The sequence below is a fragment of the Scyliorhinus torazame genome, chromosome 10 (assembly GCF_047496885.1).
Source record: "Scyliorhinus torazame isolate Kashiwa2021f chromosome 10, sScyTor2.1, whole genome shotgun sequence".
In the NCBI taxonomy this organism is placed as follows: Eukaryota; Metazoa; Chordata; class Chondrichthyes; order Carcharhiniformes; family Scyliorhinidae; genus Scyliorhinus; species Scyliorhinus torazame.
The window spans coordinates 217,830,455-217,853,765 of record NC_092716.1 but is presented as its reverse complement, the minus strand read 5'-3'; the positions used below and the strand labels follow the sequence as shown (position 1 = coordinate 217,853,765).

The 23,311-nt window shown below is 47.0% G+C and overlaps 1 protein-coding gene across 14 annotated transcripts in view; it reads right to left on the bottom strand.

Annotated features, from left to right (window-relative positions):
• sox6 (SRY-box transcription factor 6) overlaps window positions 1–23,311 on the bottom strand; it is an 832,058-nt gene that overhangs the window by 468,718 nt on the left and 340,029 nt on the right. For all 14 annotated transcript variants that reach the window (XM_072466411.1, XM_072466398.1, XM_072466399.1 and 11 more), the window contains one exon: window positions 21,220–21,466. In XM_072466411.1, coding sequence (XP_072322512.1) covers window positions 21,220–21,466 — 247 coding nt within the window. The remainder of the gene's footprint in view (window positions 1–21,219; window positions 21,467–23,311) is intronic.

Here is a 23,311-nt window from a genome sequence, read left to right as displayed (position 1 = left end):
CATCCCCACAACCTAAAGATATGCAGGGTAGATGGATTGGCCATGCTAAATTGCCTCTTAATTGGAAAATAAAAGAATTGGGTATTCTAAGTTTAAAATAAAATAATGCCCTTTAGGGAAGGAAATCTGCCATCTTTTCTGGTCTGGTCTACATGTGACTCCAGACCTGCAGCACTGTGGGACGGGCAATAAATGCTGTCCCAGTCAGCAATGCCCACATCTCCTGAACGAATATTAAAAAAAGCTACAGAGCCCCCATGTAACTCGCCTCCTTGCATCTCACCATTTCATTTTAATATCCCCTAGGAAAAGACGGCCCATAACAGAAGGGAGCAGGAAAAGACCGAATCTCAGGGCTCTCACCCTCGCCAAGCAGAGGGTGACAGAATTATCTGGGGAGGTGCAGGAGAGAGCTATCTCTGAGGTGGAGATCAGCATTCAACAACCAAGTGAGCCCATAATTCAAAATGATGTCCCTTTAGCAAGTGAGTCACCCCTCTCACCCAGGCCACTCCTTCCCAAGACCTTTTGGCATTTTCTTTTTTTATTTCAGATTTCCAACATCCATAGTATTTTGCTTTTAGTTTAGTGTTGCTTCAGGGTCTTTGATCAGACAATTTGTCATAATTTTTTTGCAGAATAATTAAACACCAGAATAATTAATGTTTGGATGTTTCACACATTCCTTTGTCTGGTAACTGAGTGAAATGTTAACCCATTGAAAATAAACAATTAGCAGAATACATAAAGGAAATTCATGTTTAACTACATTGAGAATTCACGGGTTAATATATAGCTCAGTAGGGCAGCACGGTGACGCAGTGGGTTAGCCCTGCAGCCTCACTGCGCCGGGGTCCTAGGTTCGATCCCGGCTCTGGGTCACTGTCCGTGTGGAGTTTGCACACTCTCCCCGTGTTTGCGTGGGTTTCGCCCCCACAACCTAAAAGGTTGATTGGCCATGCTAAATTGCCGCTTAATTGGAAAACAAAACTGGGTACTCTAAATTTATAATTTAAAAAAAAGAGAGCCATGGCCGTTGCTCAAATTGCAGGCTTCCCTCAGGAGCCAGACATCACTGACAGCACTCGGGTAGTAATTAAGGCCACAATGCAGCAGGCGGGCACCTTTGCGAACCACAAGTTATTTCACTGCACCATTGTGCAGGTGGTTTGTGGCCACAATATGGTATTTCTTTAAGTGTGCTCAAGATTCCAGAGCAGCTGTCCCAATCCCTTCACACTCGGAATTTGCAACTTCACAATCGACTTCACCCACCCTCACAGATCTATGGATGATTCCCAGGGGATCAGGCTAGGAACATGGCTATTGACTCCCTTTAGGCACCCACAATCAGAGGCAGAGTGAACCTACAAAAGCAGCCATGTTGTCACCAGGAGCACAATCAAGCAGGCTATTGACATGAGATTCCAATGCCTCGATCACTCAGGTGGAGCTCTGCAATATGCCCAGCAAGGGTTTCAAGAATAGTTGTATGCTGCATGTTGCACAACATTGCACAGTGGAGAGGCTCCAACTTGATGATGCTGAGGCCATGGGCAGAGTGCCAACCTTTGATGAGGAAGAAGAGGAGGAGGAGGAGGGAGCCCACGTGCGTTCAGGGCATTTCGAAACAGATGAGGAGCCCGCCAATGGCAGAGTTGAGGAGAGGCAAGGACATCTATCCAGGGTTGATTCTATGCAAGAGAGGGCCTTTGCCAGATGGAACTTTGTCCAGAATAGATTTTAATAAGCTTCTCAAAAATAGCAAATACGGTCCCTGGTAACATGCCTCCACATAAAGATGCTTGTAACTTGCTGACATACTCCCAACCCCTCCAAGGGAGTGAAACAACACCAATGAGATAGATGCTGTCATACTCAAGCTGTAGCTACCCTCTCCATCATAAACATTGTCATTAGCATAATTCAAGCACACATTGTAATAAGTCCTTTTCACCACATTCCCTCCACATGAATGCCATTGACTATGAACGATGCCACCAAATTGACCATTATGCCCATTGCACAGATAATGACATGAATGAAGCCATTAAACCCTATACACACTGGCACGAGGATACGTTGCATCATACATGCACATATGGCACCTCACGCATGACAATTAGACAACTGTCCATGGCAAATCATTGAAATTACTTCAGCTACATTCATTCCAGCTAATGTTCCTAATTAAGAACTGGACATCATGTGGATCAGTCCTAGCTTAAATATCCCTCTGCAAATCATACAAACCACATCCTATGACAACGGTAATGATAATGTAGCTGTTGTAGTGGTGACAGCACACATTACCTGGACAATACATGTCCTACTGAGCTGCATTGCCCACACTATGGCCAAGGTGCAACACTACAGTGAGGACGAATGTCTAGTACCTAGCACTCATACTTCAGATGCACTTGCTAACCAGAATCTGGTCGTTGAGTTGGTTCATTATCCTCCCTTATAGTCATACTTAGATGGAAACAAAAGTACAGGAGCATCTTTGTGCTTGATCCTTTGTTCTCTAGACTCTTATGTGATGCAACAGAGAAGGAAGACGTTCTCATGTGTCTCACCAATCAGGCCACATCATTGCTCCTGGTGAAGCCACATTGAGATGCAATTCAGCGTTCTGCCTTTAGTATTACTGGTAAGAAACTAACTCACATTTTTACCACTCCTTTCCAGCTCTCCATTGTACACTTAAACATAGCTATTTGGAAATGAAAATAAATATATTGAACAAGTCTCTAGGGCGGCACGGTGATGCAATGGTTAGCACTGCTGCCTCACGGCGCCAAGGACCCCGGTTCAACCCTGGCCCCAGCTCACTGTCCATGTCGAGTTTGCACATTCTCCCGTGTCTGCGTGGGTCTCACCTCCACAACCCAAAGTTGTGCAGGGTAGGTGGACAGGCCATGCTAAATTACTCCTAAATTGAAAAAAAAAGAATTGGCTACTCTAAAAATTAAAAAAATATATTGAACAAGTCTCCAAATGTGCTATGCACAATGTGAATAGAGTAATCCATTGTAAGCCCATTAGTGTTTGAGACGAGGTGACACCCCATGCTTATATACCTTCAGGCAGGGTTATCTGCCATTTAAGTGTTCTTTATAGTTTATAACTGGTCACAATTTTCCTGTTAATTAGTGTTTAGCTAATGGCGACGTTGGGTTTTAGCATGTAGGAGATTACCTAACATATTTAGTGTTTGTTTGACTCTAAAACTCTTCTGTTTAAATATCTGGGGCTGGATTCTCCGCACCCCAACGCCAAGATCGCTGCCGGCACGGGGACGCAGAATCCATTTTCCCGCAAGGAAGCGGGACTGCCGCCGGCTGATTCCCCGATTCTGAGGGCCCCGAAAAGCGGCGTACTCGGGGATTACGCCGCGCCACCTCGGACCTACCTGGGGCCATTGCCAGAGGCCCGCTCCCCCATTTTTCGTCCCCGACCGGCCGAAGTTACAACGGCATGGAACTAATGTGCCCCAGCCGGTTGGGAAACTAGCGTGGCGGCTGTGGACTCAGTCCGCGGCCACCCTGGTCGGGGGCGGGCCGATCGGAGGGCGGGGGGTGGCCTTATAGGCGACCGGTAAATGTTTGTGCGGGCGTTGAGGGTCGGGCGCGCGCCCGATTGGGGAGGCGGGGGGTCTTTTTTGGGTCCAGCTCCGCGGTCCGAATCCGCCATGGAGCACGGCGCAGCCACCGGCGTGCGCATGCACGGCCTCCGACCCGGAAGTGCGGATCTATGCCGGGTCCCTGCTAGCCCCCTGCAGGGCTAGGAATATGTGGCCCTTTCACAGTTTTTCTGGTGTGAAACTCCACAGTTTTAACGCCGGCGTGGAGACATAGTCCCAATAATGGAGAATCCAGCCCTCACTATTTGGGAAAATGCTAGAATCCATTTTTAAACAGATAGCAGCAGAACATTTAGAAAGTCAAAATACAATCGGGCTGAGTCAACAGTGTTTTGCGAAAGGGAAATTGTGTTTGAGAATTTATTTGATTTATTTGGAGATGTTACAAACAGGCTAGATAAAAGAGAACCAGGAGATATAATAGGCAGGATTCTCCGAAATGGAGGCAGAATGTTTGCGCCGTCGTGAACGCCGTTGAGGTTCACGACGGCGCGAAACGGCCCCTATCCCGACCGATTCAGGGCCCAATAATGGGCTAGGAGCGGCGCCGCGTCATTTACACGCGCCAGGCCTTGGCGCCGCGTAAAGACGGCGCCGCATACATGACGCGGCCGGCACCGCATAACTGGCGTCACCTGCGCATGCGTGTTTGCCGTCCTCTCCGAGTCCATCCCGCAAGAAGATGTCAGACCAATCGTGCGGGGCTGCGGGAGAAAGGAGGTCCTCCTTCAGAGAGGCCGGCCCGACGATCGGTTGGCACCGATCGCGGGCCAGACCCCATTGAGGCCCCCCCCCGGTGCAGGATCCCCCCCTTCCCCCCATGCAGGCCGCCGCCCCCAGCGTTCCCACGCTGTTCCCGCCGGCAGCGACCAGGTGTGGACGGCCCATCCGGGCCTGAGAATAGCAGGGGTGCCGGAGAATCGCCATTTTGGGTGTCTCGGGCGATTCTCGGGCCTGCTCCGCGCGGACTCGACGGGGCCGTTCTCGCTGCTTGGGAGAATTGCGGGAGGGTGTCGGACCGGCGTCGCGGGAAAATTTGGCGACCCAGGCGATTCTCCCAACCGGTGCGGGAGCGGAGAATCGCGCCCAATATATTTGGATTTCCAAAATTCATTCAATAAAGGGCGACATAAAAAGTTGACTTCACAAGATAAGCTAAGGTGGGTGGGGGTATATACTAGCATGTACAGATTGGTTAACTAACAGGAAGCAGGGTCAGAATAAAAGTGTAATTTTCAGGTTGGTAAATTAACTAGTGGAGTGCAGTTTGAGGTCAATGCTGGGGCCTCACCTATTTACGATCTGTACTAATGACTTAGATAAATAAAGGGACTGACTGTACTGGTCAGATTTGCTGTCGATATGAAGATAGGTAGGAAATCAAGTTGTGAGAAAGATGAGCCTACAAAGCGATATAGGTAGGCTAAGTGGGAAAGATTTTCCCGTGTTTGCGTGGGTTTTGTCCCCACAATCCAAAAAGATGTGCAGGATAGGTGGATTGGCCATGCTAAATTGTTACTTAATTGGAAAAAAAATAAATTGGGTACTTTAAATTTAAAAAAAAAGTGGGCAAAGATTTAGCAGATGGAGTATAATGTGGGAACATGTAATGTTGGCCACTTAGCAAGATGAGTAGAAAAGCAGAGTAATATTTAAATGGAGAGAGTCTGCAGAGTGAAATGGTACAGAGGAACTTATGTGTCCTTGTACATGAATCACAAAAAGTTCAAACAAAAACCTGTCTACATGTAGGTATAGCAAGTAATTAACAAGGCAAATGGAATGTTGGCCTTTATTGCAAAAAAGTTGGAGTATAATAGAAGGCAAGTTTGCCCAGGCAAATTTCCAAACCCCTCGGTTTTGGTACGATCCAATTTTTTAATCAATAACCCCACAGCAAACATGAGATAGGATGAACTCAAAGGTTTAGTTCATTTGCACACTCTCAGAACAGAACAAGAAGGTTTGTAACATCCTCTTTGCCTTCAAATAACAGAGGGAGATAGAGAAAGGAAAGATTTACAATGCAAAGAGGCCACAGTAAAAAGATGTTGCGTCACATAGGTTCCAGAACCAAACCTAATGAGGTATTCCTTCATGAAGATCAGTGGTCTGAAAACCGATGCTGTATAATTCAGTTTTCCAGTGGTATTGACTTCACACTATAGGATAGACACGCAGAGAAGAATCAGTCTTGTAGGCGTTTGTGCAGAATTTTCAGCAGGAACAGTGTGGATGGGGCCAGGTGTTCAACTCAGGCAGAGTGAGGCTGCCAGTTAGATGGTAAACAGCAGATTGAACTTTGCTGTTCAGCAAGGCAATATTGCCGGTTCCACAAGCCAGAGGCCAATGTCACAAGATTCCCACCTCTCTACACTATCTTTGACAAGCGATGTGTATCCCTCTTCTGGGTCTCCTAGATTGTTAAATCTCTGAAACATTAGGAATTGAAAGGAAATCTGAGCGGACGAGCAGACTCTTGGTGGCCAGCCTGAGTTATGAAATGCAGAAGGCCTTTGTATAGTTCTTTCTTAATTTGACTTGTGTAGCCCACAGGAGGTCGTCAGTGGCTCCCCAGAAATAACAAGGTGCGAGTGCCCCGAATACCTCTGAGTAGCTTTTTTTGTTCGAAGGGGGGGTGGGGTGGAGACAGATATAGATTCAGCCATTTTAAAAGTCTTTGTCCAGTTGTAAAACATTTTTGAAATAGCAATAAGCATATCCATATGTATTTTATAAAAAATATACAGGATGAGGCCTTAATCCCTCACAGTAAAGGCATTTTTTAGCACAGACAAGCTCGTAAAAGCAATGCCTGTATGTTGTGCTTTTCACTTCCGCAGGCTGTCCCAAAGTTGTTCGCAGCCAATGACGTACTGTTGAAGTGTAGTCACTGTTTTTATATAGAGAAATTCCCCAGCCAAGTTTGTACAGTAAAGTCCTATAAACAGAAAATCTAGTAATAACAACTTAATCTGTTGCATGACTAGACTACAGTGATATCACCACATGATAATTACTGTGATACGATACCAAATGACTAGATCCACTGTAACACTCTATATTACAACTGCATAGAACATAGAGAAGTACAGCACAGAACAGGCCCGAATTACAGCAATGTACTGCATGACCTTAACCACAGTGACATTATACCATGTGGCCTAAGTGGCAGCAGATTTGACATAACCTGCTGTAATCATGAGCTTGATTTTGGTATAGGCTACAAATAAATGTTCCACACTGTTTAATAATACTAGAGATCAATACAACTCCTCGGGTTGACCTGCTAAATATTTTTCCACATTTTCTCACTCCCTTATTGCATATGGACTTCATCCCAATTTTGGTCTAGCTCACTTTCTTGAATGTATATATCCGCACTTTCTTCTGACCAACTCCTTTCTATGCACCTAAAATCATATAACCATATCAAAATTCATCAGCTACTTTTACAATGCAATGTCTTTACACAGGACGGTCAATATGGCTTTGCCATGAATATATTTCCCCTTTCCTTGAACTCCAAACTTCCTTGCTGGGCACAAGGCTTCAATATATCAAAGAACGCAGGCTGGAGTTAGAAATCCAAAAGATGAAAGGAAATTAACCCCTGCCTTTTCCTTAATTCAGGCACATCTGAATGAAACAAGGAGTAAAGTGTTCAGAGGGAGCTCTAAACATGCAAGTGGTTAAGTTCTCTGAGGACTTGTATATTTTAGAGGTAAGTGACAAGAGTGAGAATACTTGCATATTGATTATTACGCTATGACAGCTCCTCAGAATCAACAATGCCCACTCTGTTAGGCTGTGAATGCCATTTGTTTTCTGAACCTGCGGGAGACTTTCAGTTTTGCCTTTGATCAGTAAGTCGGTGTCTCTGAGGACCACTTGAGCCTCGCTGCTTTTATTTATCTCTACGCCATTAATAATGCAATTGAGACTGAAGCATGTGAAGTCAGATCATCAATTTCACCCGAACATGCAAATTATGCAACTAGATAGGACGATAGTTCACAAATGAGTTATACATTTACGTCTTGGGTTTGAGAGCTAGAGGGGAACCTTGCTTCTGTAAATCTCAGGTCTTGAAACTATTTTTGTTTCGTTGCGCATGAGCGTTCAGGATGTTCACACTATGAAATGGAATGCTTTCTGTTTTCGAGCAGAGTCAAGTCAGGGTCAGCATCAAGCCCTCCCAAGCCAAGAAAAGTTCCTTCTCCACAGCTCAATGTCGTGCCCTCAGCTTAATCTGAGAAAAACACCCATCTCAAAACTGTGATGCTCCTTCCCTCCATTTTCTTTCCTCTGATAATCTATAGGCTTTTGAATCTGGAACTTGGTATAATCCCTCTGCCTTGGTCCAACTCAGTTTCATCTCCAACATTCAAACTTGGCAATGACAATCTATAGACCCTGACCCTACACTTGAGACTCAATAATACCATGATGCCAAATTTAAAAATAATTCATCTATTCCCACTCCCCAGAGTGAAAGATCAGAGCCTGCCAAAAATTTATCAGATACAGTAAAACCTTTACATATTTCATACCATTATTGCACATCAATATATAAGAATTTTATGAATTCAAAAATAAAAGTTAACATTTATAATTACAGACATCAATATGGAGCCATTTCGCTGTTCAGTTTCATACATAAAATATAATTGGCACCCACTTACATACATCAAAGCCATGTTGAGGCACAATGTCTTATGCTGAGCATGTTTATGAAAGTTCAGATTCGTTCAAGATCTCTTTTTCTCTCCCCCACCCTTTAGACTGCAAGTTGAGTTAAATTGAATTAAAGGGGACAAGGTTATTCTTGAAGCAGTCATCCAGTTTTCAGATGTCTGCAGAAAATAAAATAATACTTAAGAGAATTTAAATAGGTGATTTCAATTATCTTCACTGGGGCTCGTTATTCAGGCTGGGATATGTCAAGAGGCAATATCCTTTTGACGTGTATGCTCAACTGATAGTGGTGTCACAGGATGCCTCTCCTCTCCACAAATCAAAGCTTTACTAATATAAAATTCATCAGACCTTACCGTAATAAATCAATCCTTTAAGTAAATGATTGTTTCGGAGATACTGCTGTCAAAAGTTGGTTAAACTGACCAGATTTAATGCAGAATAGATTTTTGACAATGGTAAAAATGTTAATTCTACAGATTTTTAAAAAATGCTACTAATCAAATGTGTTTTTCTGTTAGTGCGGTTCCCAGTAGAATTGCTAATATTGCAATCCTTGCAACAATGATGTATCTATTAAAAACAAGACTTGTTGCCAATAGATTCCACTTACCTACAAACTGACCCTTCTCACACATTGTACTTGTCACAGTGAAAGACAATGTGGGGAAGTTTGTACGATTGGTATTTCTAGTGAAATTGTGAATGTATTCTTTCAGAATTCGTCTAAACTTTTATGAGAAACACTAAATATGAGAAGTCCTCTTGCAAAGTTTGTGAGTGTTACAGATGAAATTTTAGATCTGTTTGCCACATTTGCTAATCTGTAAATGAAAACTAAATTATTGGCTAGGTTGAAAAATACAACTCGAATCAAATTGAATTTACAACCAACAGAATTTGGAAGGGGGAGGGGGCTGTTACCTTGTTGGTTCAGCTGGTAGGAGCACCACCCCATTATGAACCATGCTATGGGGGAAGATCACAGACTTGATCTTCTGGTCTGTGCCGAGTTAGCTTATCTCTAGCAGGTCTCAAGCAATTGACCTCAGCTCCCCTGACAGGGGAGTGACCCCTGCTGGAAAGTGTCAGCAGTGGGTGGGGAGAGGGGGGTGGTGTGACGACAGGAGTAGCTTGCTATAACTGTGATGCCCAATCAGTCATGGGCAGGAGGAAAGAAATCAGGAGAGGAAGGAGCGGTCTTTTTTGAATGCATTGTAACAGATTTTTAATAATCTGATCTTCAAGTAAAATACTTTTCCAGAGAGATGAGGATACAGCCTATTGTTTTATAGAATCCTTCATCATCTGTGCAATAGAAGCGAATAATTTTGTGATCCGTGGCTTAATTCTGTAAAGATTGACATAACCCTTTCCCTGATTTACTCTCCCATTTTACAAAGTTGTGCTCTAGGAGGGGGATTGAGGACCAGGCTGCAGTATTGCAACTCTGTATTCATGTCCAGCAAGGCTGTGTTCTCGGAGTGGGCTGCAGGAGCAAAACTATTTTCTTAGTCTTATCTGCCTCCCATACCCACCTGGTACCTACCTTAACTTTCAGATTTAAGGCACATTGATAGCCAAGTTTCATTTATATCTATTTACATCAGCCCAAAGATGTGCAGGTTAGGTGGTATTATGGGGGTGGGGGTGCTCTTTAATCGGTCATTGCAGACTCGAGGGGCCAAATGGCCTCCTCTTGCACTGTCAGGATTCTATGATTCTTCTATTATTCTATTTAAATCTCAAACTGACATTGCATTCAGCTTCTATTTAAAAGTTTCTCCACACAAATGTGTTTACTGGCTGACTGGCACAGAGCACAACTATTAGAATTGGTGTGCAGTATGTAAAAAGCACTAAATAAATATCTGATCGAATAAAGTGCCCAGGAGGGCATGTCGATATGGATTTCAGGGGCTTGGTTCTTGAACCCTGCAGGAAGGTCGACCAAGTATGCACGCTGCTGTTTAATGCACTTTGTGGTAAAGCCCAATCTTAACTGCTGGCTATGTGATATCTGGAGCAGTTTGCTCCCAGCAGCGATGTCACCTATAGTGTACCAAACAGGGTAGGTGTGACCATAATAAAACTGCACTTAGGCCAAAAACAACTGCTGCTGACAATGGCCCTTTGAATCACCACTGTAGGAATATTAGGGCAGTGTATTGGCAGCAAAGCTCTACATCCATTTGATGGAACAAAGTACAGAGGAAGCTTTTCATTTCACTTAGCCAAAGCAATGTCTCATTTGGGAATGCTCAATTGCATAAAGGGATTTTACACTACATGTAATTTGTGCCGTGCCTATGAGAACATAATGGAGTAACATATGAGTCTTTCCCTGCATCTGGCTGATACTATAGTCAATCTGGGAGTACTTGTTGCAGTAAAGAGAGTATTTTCCTCCATCTAACCATCCTATAACTGATAACCTCAGAATACTCAATACTGACATTGGTGCCAAATAAGTTCCGTTCCCTAAAATTAGAATTCTATCCAGAGTGCTTTCCCAAAGCATATCAGAAAAAATATATATAATTGTGTGAATCAGTGAAGCCCATGATCAACTGTATCCTCAATTAAATCTTTTTCTCGTCAGAATAAACTGATATAGATCAAATGTAATTCCCCAATTGTGCTTGCAGGTAACATCACAGCTCCTGTAACCATTTTAATATGAAGAATTTGCTCACTCATTACTCGGCAGTGCAAACTTGGCATGATCCTCAACTGCTACCTTGCTACCTGCAATTTAGATCTGGAGTTAGGAGAAATTATAAACACAAAATCATCTCCAATCGCACTACTCTTGGCTAAGAATTAAAACCGAATCCCTCTTTTTCCCCGGTCTCTGTGGCTGCCTGTCACACACACAGAAATTCAGCTTAGCTCTCTCTCTTTTCACTCTCTTTTTTCTCTACCATCTCAGGGTGGCTCACACACACACTTTCTCCCATTCTCATCGACGGAGAGTGAAGATGCAGGCTGACATTTTGCTCCCAGAGGAGATGCAGAGGCTAAGATCAGTGTTTTTTAATGGAATAAGTGGAAAAAGGTATTGGGGCGCGGGGGGCAATAAACTGATACTGATGTGCTCTAACAGAGAGGAAAATCACTCTTGTTTCTGATGTACTTCAACATTATTCTGCCTTTCTTGCACTTTCTGTTCAAAATCTTTATATGTATTAACATTTGTCATTTTATTTCCCAACAATGCTGACTGCCTGAGCAAAAGAGCATGTCCAATCACCCCCATGGATTTGACTAGCAATATCTTTTTTTTAAATTTTAATTTGATTTTTATAAATTTAGAGTACCCAATTATTATTTTTTCCAATTAAGGGGCAATTTAGCGTGGCCAATCCACCTAACCTGCACATCTTTGGGTTATGGGAGTGAAACCCACGCAGACATGGGGAGAATGTGCAAACTCCACACGGACAGTGACCCAGGGCCGGGATTCGAACCTGGGTCCTCAGCACCGCAGTCCCAGTGCTAACCGTTGCGCCACATGCCGCCCCCTAGCAATATCTTTTTGATTATGTCCAATCGGCATGTGGTCTCTCTCAACTTGGTTAATTAGAGATAGGCACAAGGATTGGTCTAGTAAGTTAGTGGATTTGCGACAGACTGGACCAGTGTCAGAGAAGCTATAACCTGATTATAATATGATGGGCGGGATTCTCCCTTCTGGGGACTAAGTCCCCATGCCCACCAGAAAACGGGCGAGAATCTCTCCAGACTTTTTCCTCGAAGGTCCGGGGTGATTCTCCATTTTCCAGGGGGCTAGCAGAGCCCCGGCGTGCATCCCGCAAGCGGGTCCGCGCATGCGCGTGGTGACCCACATTGGCGTGGGCGCCGCCGACATGGCGTAGCCACACAGCAGGCCTGCACAGAGGAAGGTAGGTCCCTCCCAGATCGCGATGGTCCGCCGATCGGTAGCCACCGATCATGGGCTTGGCCACCGCTAAGGCCTCCCCGGAGTCAGATATCCCCCCTCCCCCATCAGGAGCGCCATGGCGGCCGCGGGTCCCAGTTCGCACCGGCTGGTACCACGTGTAAACCACGCCAGCGGGAGTTCAGCCAGTCAACTGCGGAGAATCGCCGCGGCGGCCTGTTCCAACGGCCTCTGACCGCCCCGCGTTGACCACCGCGTGGGACTGGCCAGTCTGTGGAGAATCGCGGAAGCGCCGTCGGATTTCCGGCGTGAACGGCTATTCTCCGCCCCCGCGCCGAGCATGATTCCGGCACGGAGGGTCGGAGAATCCCGCCCGATGACTGTAACATTGTGAAACAATCCAAAGTGTATCGCAAGAGCAGATAAAATTTGGTACATTGAAATGAGAAAGAAGGGAGTGAATAACAGCCAGAATTAGAACTGGAGGCTGCGGAGAAACAAAATTCTGACTATATGTCATCCATAATGTATGTGTTAGCCAAATTGGCTTTAGGAGGTGAAGATGGAGTAAGATGGTGTGGACTGCTGTGCTACATGCAGAGTACTTTGATGTTTCCGGGACACTGTAGGCCTGGATTGTCATCTTCGAGGTGGTAACTGGAATGTTGGCCTTCATTTCAAAGGGAATGGAATATAAGAATAGAGGGTGCGATTCTCCCAAGGGGAGACAAAGTCCCGACGCCGAAGTGAAAACCGGAGTGTTTCACTCTGGCGTCAGAGCCTGATCCCAGCCCCCTATTCTCCCGCCCCCGGGGGGCTAGGAACAGGGTCGCGTATTTTACGCGCGCTGGGCCTCGGCGCTGTGTACAAAGCGGCACCACGTAAATGACGCGCCTGGCGTCGCGTAAATGACGCGCCTGGCGTCGCGTAAATGACGCGGCTGGCATCGCGTGAATGAAGTCACCCGCGCATGCGTGGGTTGGCCAGCGCCAACCCGCTTTGCCGTCCTCCCCGAGGCCGCCCCACAAGACGGTGGCGGATGGATCTTGCGAGGCGGCGGAGGAAAGGAGGTCCTCGTTTAGAGAGGTCGGCCCGCCGATCGGTGGGCCCCGCTCACAGGCCAGACCCCATCGGAGGCCCCCCCCGGTGAAGGAACCCCCTCCCCCCACAGGCTGCCCCCCCAGCGTTCCCGCACAGTTCCCGCCAGCAGCGACCAGGGCCGCGATTCTCCCCTACCCGGCTGGGCGGGGGGTCCCGGCGGGATGGAGTGGCGGGAACCACTCCGGCGTCGGGCCACCCCAAAGGTGCGGAGAATAGGGGCCAAGCCGTCACCTTGAGGGGTTAGGCCTGCGCCGGAGTGGTTAGCGTGCCGCCGACCGGCGGGAAAGGCCTGGGGCCGAAAGGACTTCGCCGGCTGGCGGAAGTCCGCACATGCGCGAGAGCGACAGCGGCTGCTGACGTCATCCACGTGCATGCGCATGGGGGGTGTCTCTTACGCGTCGGCTATGGTGAAGGCTGTGGTCGAGTTGGAGGGAAAAGAGTGCCCCCAAGGCACAGGCCCGCCCGCGGATTGGTGGGCCCCGATCGCGGGCCAGGCCACCGTGGGGGCATCCCCCGGGGCCAGATCTCCCCGGGCACACCCCCCCCCCCCCCCCGCCCCAGGACCCCAGAGCCCTCTGGCGCCGCCAAGTCCCGCCGGTAAGAGAGGTGGTTTGATTCTCCCCGGCGGGACAGGCATTCCAACAGCGGGGCTTTGGCCCACCGCGGGCCGGAGACTAACCGGGGGGGGGGGGCCCGTCGACCGGCGCGGCGCGTTTCCTGCCCCCGCCGAATATCCAGTGCCAGAGAATTCAGCAACCGGCGGGGGCGGGATTCACGCCAGCCCCCGGCGATTCTCTGACCCAGCCGGGTAGGGGAGAATCCCGCCCCAGGTGTGGACGGTGCCGGCCGGAACCTGTTGTGTCGGAGCGGCTGCTCGGCCCATCCGGGCCGGAGAATAGCGGGAGTACCGGAGAATCGCCGTTGTGAGTGTCTCGGGCGATTCTCCGGCTCGCGGGGCGCAGAACTCGACGGGGCCATTCTCACCGGTTGGGAGAATGGCGGGACGGCGTCGCACGATATAATGGCGCGGCCGTCGATTCTCCCAACCGGCGCGGCCTCGGAGAATCGCGCCCAGGGAATCTTGCTAAAACTATGCAAGGCACCAGTTGACCAGTTGGAATACTGTGAACAGTTTTGATCCCCTTATTTAAGGAAAGTTATATTAGCATTGGAGGCAGTCCAGAAAAGGTTGATTGCGGGTATGGAGGGATTTTCTTATGAGGAGAGGTTGTGTAGGTTGGGCCTGTACTCATTGGCATTTAGAAGAATGAAAGATGACCTTATTGAGACATATAGGATTATCAGCGGGCTTGGCAGAGTAGATGCTGAGAGGTTCTTTCACTTTGTGGGAGAGTTAAGGACCAGAGGGAATAATCTCAGAGTAAGGGGTCACCCATTTCAGACAGAGATGAGAACAAATTTCTTTTCTCAGAGGGTAGAGAATCTATGGAATTCTTTGCCGCAGAGGGCTGTAGAGGCCGGGTCGCTAACTATGTTCCCGACTGAAATAGACAATTTTTTCATTAGTGAGGGAATCAAGGATTATGGGGATAAAATGGGAAAGTGGGGTGAAGATTATCATATCAGATCAGTCATGATCTCATTGAATGGTGGAGCAGACCCGATGGGCCGAATGGCCTACTTCTACTCCTACGTCCTATGGTCGCATTATGGTAGTGGGGGTCAGGAAAATTCCCAGTTTGACACACCTATCTTTGGAGAAAGTATCCAACAGGATGTGATTTCCATTGTGGGCCGGCAGGTATGGGTTGCAGCCGGGTCAGCCGACCCAGGAAAAAGCTCAGAGGCAGTGACACAAGCTGCCATGTGTAGAGATGGGCTTTTTGTTCTGTGGGACTTCATCCCAGTTAAAATAAAAATTGAAAAGCCCTCACCCCTCACACTCCTACACAATTCCCATGCCCCATCCATGCTGCTCCATGCCCTCACCCATCCCAATGGTCCATCATGCACCTTCTACCAAGCTGTGCCCCTCCACCCATACAGCCAGTCATGCCCCCATGTCAAGATATGGCATTTCCATGCCCATTGACTTCTTATACATTGTACAGACCCAATGATACTTATAGTGACAACAGGATATATTAAAAAAACCTTTCATTTAAAAATAATTCATTCATAACTTTTCTCTATGTTAAAACCAAGTCATTTTACAACAGGGCAATGTACCTGTCGTCATCTGGACCCATTGAAGGTTCAATAGCTGAAACTACAAGCACTTGACAACTCCTAAACTTGTGTGAATACATATTATGCAATTGACAGCAGAAATCAAGAGCTCTCAGACAAGCAACGTTTTCTCTGGGCGCGGGTATTTCAATACTCTAATGGATATCTGGACATTCATCCAAGAATACATAATAAAACTTTGCTGAAAGCCGCAACATCCGTCACTCTCTCGGACTACCTCATGAGATCCCCTCATGCAGACTATGGTTTATGACACCTCTGAGATTCCGTGACAGCGGGGCTGGTTTAGCACACTGGGCTAAATAGCTGGCTTTTACAGCAGACCAAGGCAGGCCAGCAGCACGTTTCAATTCCCGTACTAGCCGCCCCGAACAGCAACCGGAATGTGGTGACTAGGGGCTTTTCGTGGTAACTTCATTTGAAGCCTACTTGTGACAATAAGCGAGTTTCATTTTCACCATCGGGTTCCAATTCCATGAAAATTGTGCAAGACTGGGGCTTGTCTGTCCCTGCATTGGAGCTGGGCAGCTTGGGAGTGCAGGGTGTGGGCGTCTTACTTGAACCAGCCTACACCTTTAAAAGGCACTGCCAAAAATCAAGAAACCCCTGAAAGGGGTCAGGAATCCCAGAATTGCGAGCTGGCTGCCATTGCTAAAGGGCTCCCAAGTCATCCAGACTCAGTGAAAATCCAACACACGACATCAAAGTCAGATCGGGTGTTTATGGCTAAATATGTAATGCTTTAATGAGTTGAACTTCACGTGTTAATTATATGATGAAGCTTATTAGAGTGCTATGGGAATGTGTAAGGGGCTATCACAGTGACTGCATGACACTGAAACCTTTTCAATAATACCTGTTGGATATTCTTCTTAGTGAAGCAACTGGAAATGACACCACAGAGATATTTCTGGAATTTCATTGGTTCCTGGTGACATGCTAAGCAATCTGACAGGTTCCAAGTCCTAGACAATAAATTTGTTAAACTGGCAGGTTGAAAGTGGCAGTGATTATCTGGGATCTAATTGGTTAACCATCTGATTGATACGTGCTTGATAAAACATAAAGCACTTTGGAATATTCTAACATTGCAGTATTACATTTAAAATGCAACAAACATTGTACCAAGCCCACTGTCGATTCAGAGTCAGAGAAGCAGAGATGCTAAATCACTAGGCGGGGGAAAGTTTAATTTATGAGTTAAGTAACAAAATACATAAAACTAACTGCACTTCTCATTTTGTGATGATTTCTGCTCACTGCGGTATGAAGGAGACAGTCAGTAAATATCAGGAAAAATCTAGGGTTTGGCTTCTCCTAAAGTGTAGGTTACACACTTCAAACTTTGGAAATTTAGATTTGTCTAATGTCTATGGAAAGTTATAATTTACTTCGTGAAACCTCTTTTGGATAACTGTCTGAGTATAAACTGTCACACTCAGACTTAATGTTTTCTTTAAATATGTAAATAAAATCTCAGCATCGTGGTCAGACTTGATCATCAAAGTGCTCTGTGTTTCATGCTGTGCAAAGGACTGTGTATGGATACAATGGGAAGTGATTTTCATCCCGCGTTAGACGTTAGCGAAAACGGCGACAGGGGTGCAAAACACGGTGATAATCAGGAGAGGTCTGGCCAGGACCAGCACCCTGGAGAGGAAAGGGCCCATTGATATTCCAGGAGGACCACAAATGGTGTAGCCTCAGAGGCATGATGGACCACAGGTATCCCACCATAGAAGTTCCTACCTCCAGACGTCAGAGATGGTGTGTCCCGCGTGACGGGAGACCACATGTGCCAGGGGATGCAAGGGTTGGCATGACGTGGACAAGGAGGTCACCCATTCCATGTGGTCTTGAAAATTACTGACGCTCTGAACATCTATGTCAGCGGCTTGTTTCATGGCTGCACGGGTGACCTATGCGGCATTTTCCAGTCAGTGCATAAGGGAGGTCACAGATGTGCTATTTGCAAGGGCCCACATGTACATTAACTTAGACCGGGACCAGGTGAGCCAGGACACCAGTGCCATGGGCTTCACCCACAGAGCAGGCGTACCCCAGCTGCAGGGTGCCATCGACTGCCTCTATGTGGCTCTGCACTTCTCTTGGCGGCATGGGATGCCATTTGTGATCCACAAGGAATACCACTCCTTCAATGTCCAGATTATCCATGACCACAGAATGTGCATCATCCAGTTGTGTGCCCGTTTCTGGGGAGTGCCCATGAGAGTTACATAATGATCTATATTAGTGTCGCAAGTAGGCTTACATTAACGCTGCAATGAGGTTACTGTGAAAAGCCGCTAGTCGCCAGACTCCAGCGCCTGTTTGGGAGAATTCAGAATGTCCAATTCCCCTAACCAGCACGTCTTTCAGGACTAGTAGGAGGAAACCGAAGCACCCGGAGGAAACCCACACAGACACAGGGAGAACGTGCCGATTCCGCACAGACAGTGATCAAACCCGGGTCCCTGGCGCTGTGAAGCAACGGTGCTAACCACTGTGCTACCACGTCTCCCATGGGGCACACCACAGCTTGGGGCGCTCGCAGATCCCAGCCATTTTTGAGGAAGAGCAGTGGCTGGAGGGGTGGCTCCTCAAGGACAAATGGTACTCACTCAGGAGGCAGCTGATGACACCAGTGCAGAGGCCACAAATACCCACTGAGACACGCTACAACAAAGCTCCAACATCAACGCGTGCGCTAGACAAGAAGGCAATTGAACTTCTCAAGACATGGCTCCAGTGCCTGGACCGGGTTGTGGAGCCTTCCAATCAAATCCCCAGAGTGTGTCCCGCAGCTTGGTGGTGTGCTGCACTCTGCACAACCTGGCACTGTAGCGGAGAGAGTAGCTGAACCAGGAGGAGATGGAGAAGCACCACATCTCCTTGGTTGAGGAGGATGTCAAGAGAGGCAGCGAGGCGGAACCCACGGAAGAGTTTGGGCTATGTCCATCGCATGCACGGGCGCAGTGCTAGGGATGCCCTCACTGCATCTCGGTTTGGTGACAACCAGGGTGAGGGTGTGAAAACCTCTCCCACAATGCGGTCTGACATCCGCTCAGTACCGAGGTGCCCGCAGGACACAATCGGGATGGTGGCTACATTCATGGACAGGGTGCTCAAGCAATTAGCCAGGTGCTGCAGGAGAATGATGATGACTTGCAGTGAGGACAGAGTGATGCTCCTGTTATCTCTGCCAAATGCCTGACTCCAGCCTGACAGAGACTGAATGCGACCTACCAATGAACAGGATTATCTTAGGGTCAAAAGAGGCTGAATGACGCATCTCAGCTGCTACAGCCTCCTACAAGATCAGGGTTCCAGTGTTTTTCTCCACCCACTGAGGACAGATCTTGGCACGTTTTTAGCCCTTGGCATCCTCATAGCTAGAGAATACCGACAGACATGAGACCCCGAGTGTTGACGTCTGGGGGGTTGAACATTCCATGGATGGGAGGAGTTGGTGAGGTGGGGGAGGGGGGGGGGGGTCTCTGTGCCTGCAGTGGTGCGACTGTGCTGCATCATTAGTATGTGAGGTAGAAGAGACATAGCACTGCCATTCTCACACTACACAGGGATGAAGCACCAAATTTCCTTGGGCTTTGCAGAGAATGGCACCATGACATGACATCATTGAGGATCTGTACGGGTGAACAAAGTGATTTTCAACACAAGTGCACAATTACAATTCATTTTTTTCCATTTAAGGGGGGCCAATTTAGCAGGGCCAATCCACCTAACCTGCACATCTTTGGGTTGTGGGGGCGAAACCCACGCAAACATGGGGAGAATGTGCAAACTCCGCATGGACAGTGACCTAGAGCCGGGATCGAACCTGGGACCTCGGCGCCGTGAGGCAGCAGTGCTAACCACTGCACCGCTGTGCTGCCCTTACACTTCTCATTTTTGTCTCTTTTCCCCAACCTTGCCATCTGCACAAGTGCGGTCCTCCTCCTCGCTGACCAGCTCAAAGGCTCTCTCCTCATAGGGTTTTAGGGTTTTCAGCTCCAGCAGGCTGTGCTTGCTCATGTCGGTTGGGGAGAGTACAGGCAGGAGTCCTGCCATGTCAGATGCATGGGAGATGAGTGGGAATGTGAGGAACAGAGTAGCTACTGGGGGTGGGGGGAGTTGGGGAATCATGGGAGTGCAAGGGGAGGAGCGCCATGGCAAGTGTTGAGACCCTGTGAGGTGACTGGGGAAAGATCCCCGTGGAGGTGTGAAGGGATGCAATGGAAGAGGTTGTACAAAGATGGTCACTCATCTTCTTTTGACACTGTTGCCCAGTCCTCTTATGCAGCAAGCTGGCACTCAGTACTGTGGACACAGTCTCCCAGGCAGGGTTGGTGACCTTGCTTCCTGGGACTGGCTGATTGTGGGTAGAGGATGTCACGCCTCTGCTCAACACCATCCAGGAGTTTGGTGAACGCTCCTTCCGTGAACATGGTGCTGTCTTACTGGCAACCAGCCCCCAACTGGACTTGGAACAAGTGGTGGGAAGGCGTTTAAAAGGAGCGCCCCACTGATTACAGACATTATGTTTTCCCGAGGTGAGAAAATCACGTGGAAAAAAAAAGTTGTTAAAGAGACTGAATATATGGTGAGCCTTCCCATGGTCGGCACCGGCGGGATTCTCCGGAGTCTTCTCACCAGGACCGACACTGATAAAATATGCAAAATTTTTGCCCAAAGAATGAGACATTCCCTGCTTCGATTCAGCTATTGAAGGCAATCAAGGCCTCCGAAGCAAATACAAACGCGAGAGACAAAATGGAAGGTCCATCGCCTATCAAGCTATGAAATTTTCTGTTCCTTAAACTATTCCTAGTCCTTGACTTTGCATTTTATGAAGAGCTGAATTCTAGAGTTCTGAAGTCAAAATCTTCTAGGTATTCATCACCAATAACTCATTCAAATGCATCATCTAAATAGGGGTCCTTCAGCAGATTATACTGAAAATGTCATATCAGTTCCAATTTTTAGTCTTCATTGATTTGGCAAATTATGACTAAAATGTATCTTTGAAAGTGCGAGTGTGCATGAGTGTGTGTGTGAGTGTGCGTGTTAATGTGTGCGTGAGTGTGTGTGTGAGCGTGAGTGAGTGTGCATGTTAATGTGTGAGTGTGTGTGTATGAGTGTGAGTGTGTTAATGTGCGAGTGTGTGTGTGTGTGTGTGTGTGTGTGTGTGTAAAGACCTATTAGGTTCAGAAACGAGCGATGACCAATGACTACCTGAATGAAGTATGCCAAACTGCTGATACCCTTTGACAGAAGAGGATGGTAGAAAAATTGAAGAAACCTCTTTCAACCATCCGAGAATCCATTTTAACAATACAGAAGGGTGAATGTTGGCATTTACTGATGTGCAGAAAACAAGTAGTGTTTTATGACATTGCCCAATATTTATTTCTATAAGTTGGATATGAAAGTTATGCTGGGACAATCACTGGCATCCACTGTCCATTGGTGGCAAAAGTGAAAAATCATCCCAGGGTCACTTATCCCACAGCACATGGCATAACATTCATTTGGCTGATAAGATACTTGTTTGAATATATGGACAATTAGGTGGAAGGTCAGAGCCGAGGAAACACAAAGACCTAACTCTAGTCGATGAAAAAGCTGCTTAAATGGAGGATAGTTCAGGCTGTGCCCTTACCGCTCTGTGCTGGGTGGAAGTCATGTTGTCCCAATCACTGTCCGGTTGGAGGTTGCCGACAACGGGTGGTAGCTCCTCAGGGTGAGGTTTGTTGATTACTAACGTATGCAGGGGAAGGTGTGCGGCTGCGTGCTGATCATTGATCTCCTCCCTTTCTCTCTCCCGTACCAATCGTTCCTGGACCATTGCTTCCTCTCCATCAGCAGAACAAGCATACGGAGAGGCAGCTTGCTTGGAAGACATTTTGCTGTTGAACACAAAGAAGTACATGGATTCAATGCTAACAATAAGAGTGCTTTCACATTTTGAGTAAATAATTTTGAAGTTTTCAAAATGCATGCATTTACTAATATTCATCATATGTGAACACAGAATAAATATTTCCCAGGTAAGAATCAAGGGATTCTCATAAATTGGAGGCATCAGGGAAATTTTGAAGCTTTCCAACTGGCTGAAACAGAATTGGAGCACTGTAAAAATATTGGGAAATCACTCACTCTCTCTTCCTGACAGCTATTATGGATATCCCTATCAAACCTATTGCTGACCTTTGGATAGCAGGAGTTCCAGCCCAAATCAAGCAGGTGCTTTAAATTGCCCTAAAATCTAGGTCACTGCCAAATTAGGGCGATAATAGGCAGAATGTGCTCTAAGCAATTTGGTGGCATATCTCAATAGTCAAACCATTTACTTCCATTGGTTTGGCAATGCCCCAATCCCAGACACACGACACAGCATCAGCTTCCAGTCCAGTTGAAGAGGAGCCCAGCCAATAAGGCTTCATTGATTTCTTGTGGAAATGCTCCTTCATGGTCCACAAAATCAATCTGGTCCACTGCCACACAACTGGTCCTTTTCCTGTCCCCCTCCTGAGAACAGAACCACCCCCTGCCCCCCAACCCAACCTCCAGTCAGAAGCCAGCACGTATCTCTGGGAGGGATGTTTTCAGGCTACAGCCTACTGGCTCTATGCCGATGAAGCCAAGCCTTCAAAATAAACCAGGTCTCCCATCAAGATTATGACATCCGGTCAGCCAGTCAAAATGGGAGTGGGTGAAGGGCGTGATTCAAAGCAACATATTTCTCTGATGCTGGAGGGAACTGTTGGTTGGTGAGTGCCAAGCAGAAAGCACAGGCCTAGTCTCCCAGTCACTTTGACATATCGTCTAGTCTCTGTCTCAACCATGATCAGGAAGCAGTTACCCATTGATTACTTAACTCAGAGACTGGGGAGGGTGAGGGGGGTGGGCAAGGGTGTATATTAAACATCGTGAATTCCAACATATTGAAGATGGAAGGTGAAGATTATTCAAAAACTAGCAGTAAACCCTCAATTTTTCCCCATGGCTTTTCCAGAAAAAGCATCATCAATCAGAGTTGAAACAGCAGATTGGCAAACTGCTTCGAGTACATTTAGAACCAGGCTTTCGAACTGCATCAAAGCAATTTGGGGATCAGGCCTCCAGCTTGTTTCTTTCCCTCCTTGTTTGAAAGACCTGCCCTCTTGCCCCTCCCTTACAACAGTCTTCCTCAAACCAGGAGTACGACAAGGTGAATCGCCCACCACTCTGTGACTGTCTCATTCGTTTTCCAGTGTATTGACAACAATTGATTATGGATGTGGTGAGGAAGTGTAAAACTCAACATAAAAGACAATTTGTAACATGCAAATCTGTACATACATCCAGACGTATGACCAACAAACATACGATTTAGGAGTAGGAGCGGACCACTCAGCCCTTTGGGTCTGCTGATCTGACTTTAACCTCAACCCCACATTCCTGCCTACCCCATAACCTTTCACCCCCTTGTTAATCAAGAATCTATTTAGCTATGCCTCCGTTGCATTTTGCGAAAGAGAGTTTCAAAGACTCACAACCCTCGGAGAGAAAATATTTCTCCTCATCACTGTGACCCCCTTATTTTTAAACAGTGACACCCAGTTCTAGATTCTCCCACAAGAGGTAACATCTTCTCCACATTCACCCTGTCAAAAGCCCTTAGGATCTTCAATCAAGTTGCCTCGTACTCTTCTAAACTCCAGTGAACACAAGTCTAACCTCTCTCTAAACTTTCCTCATAAGACAACCCA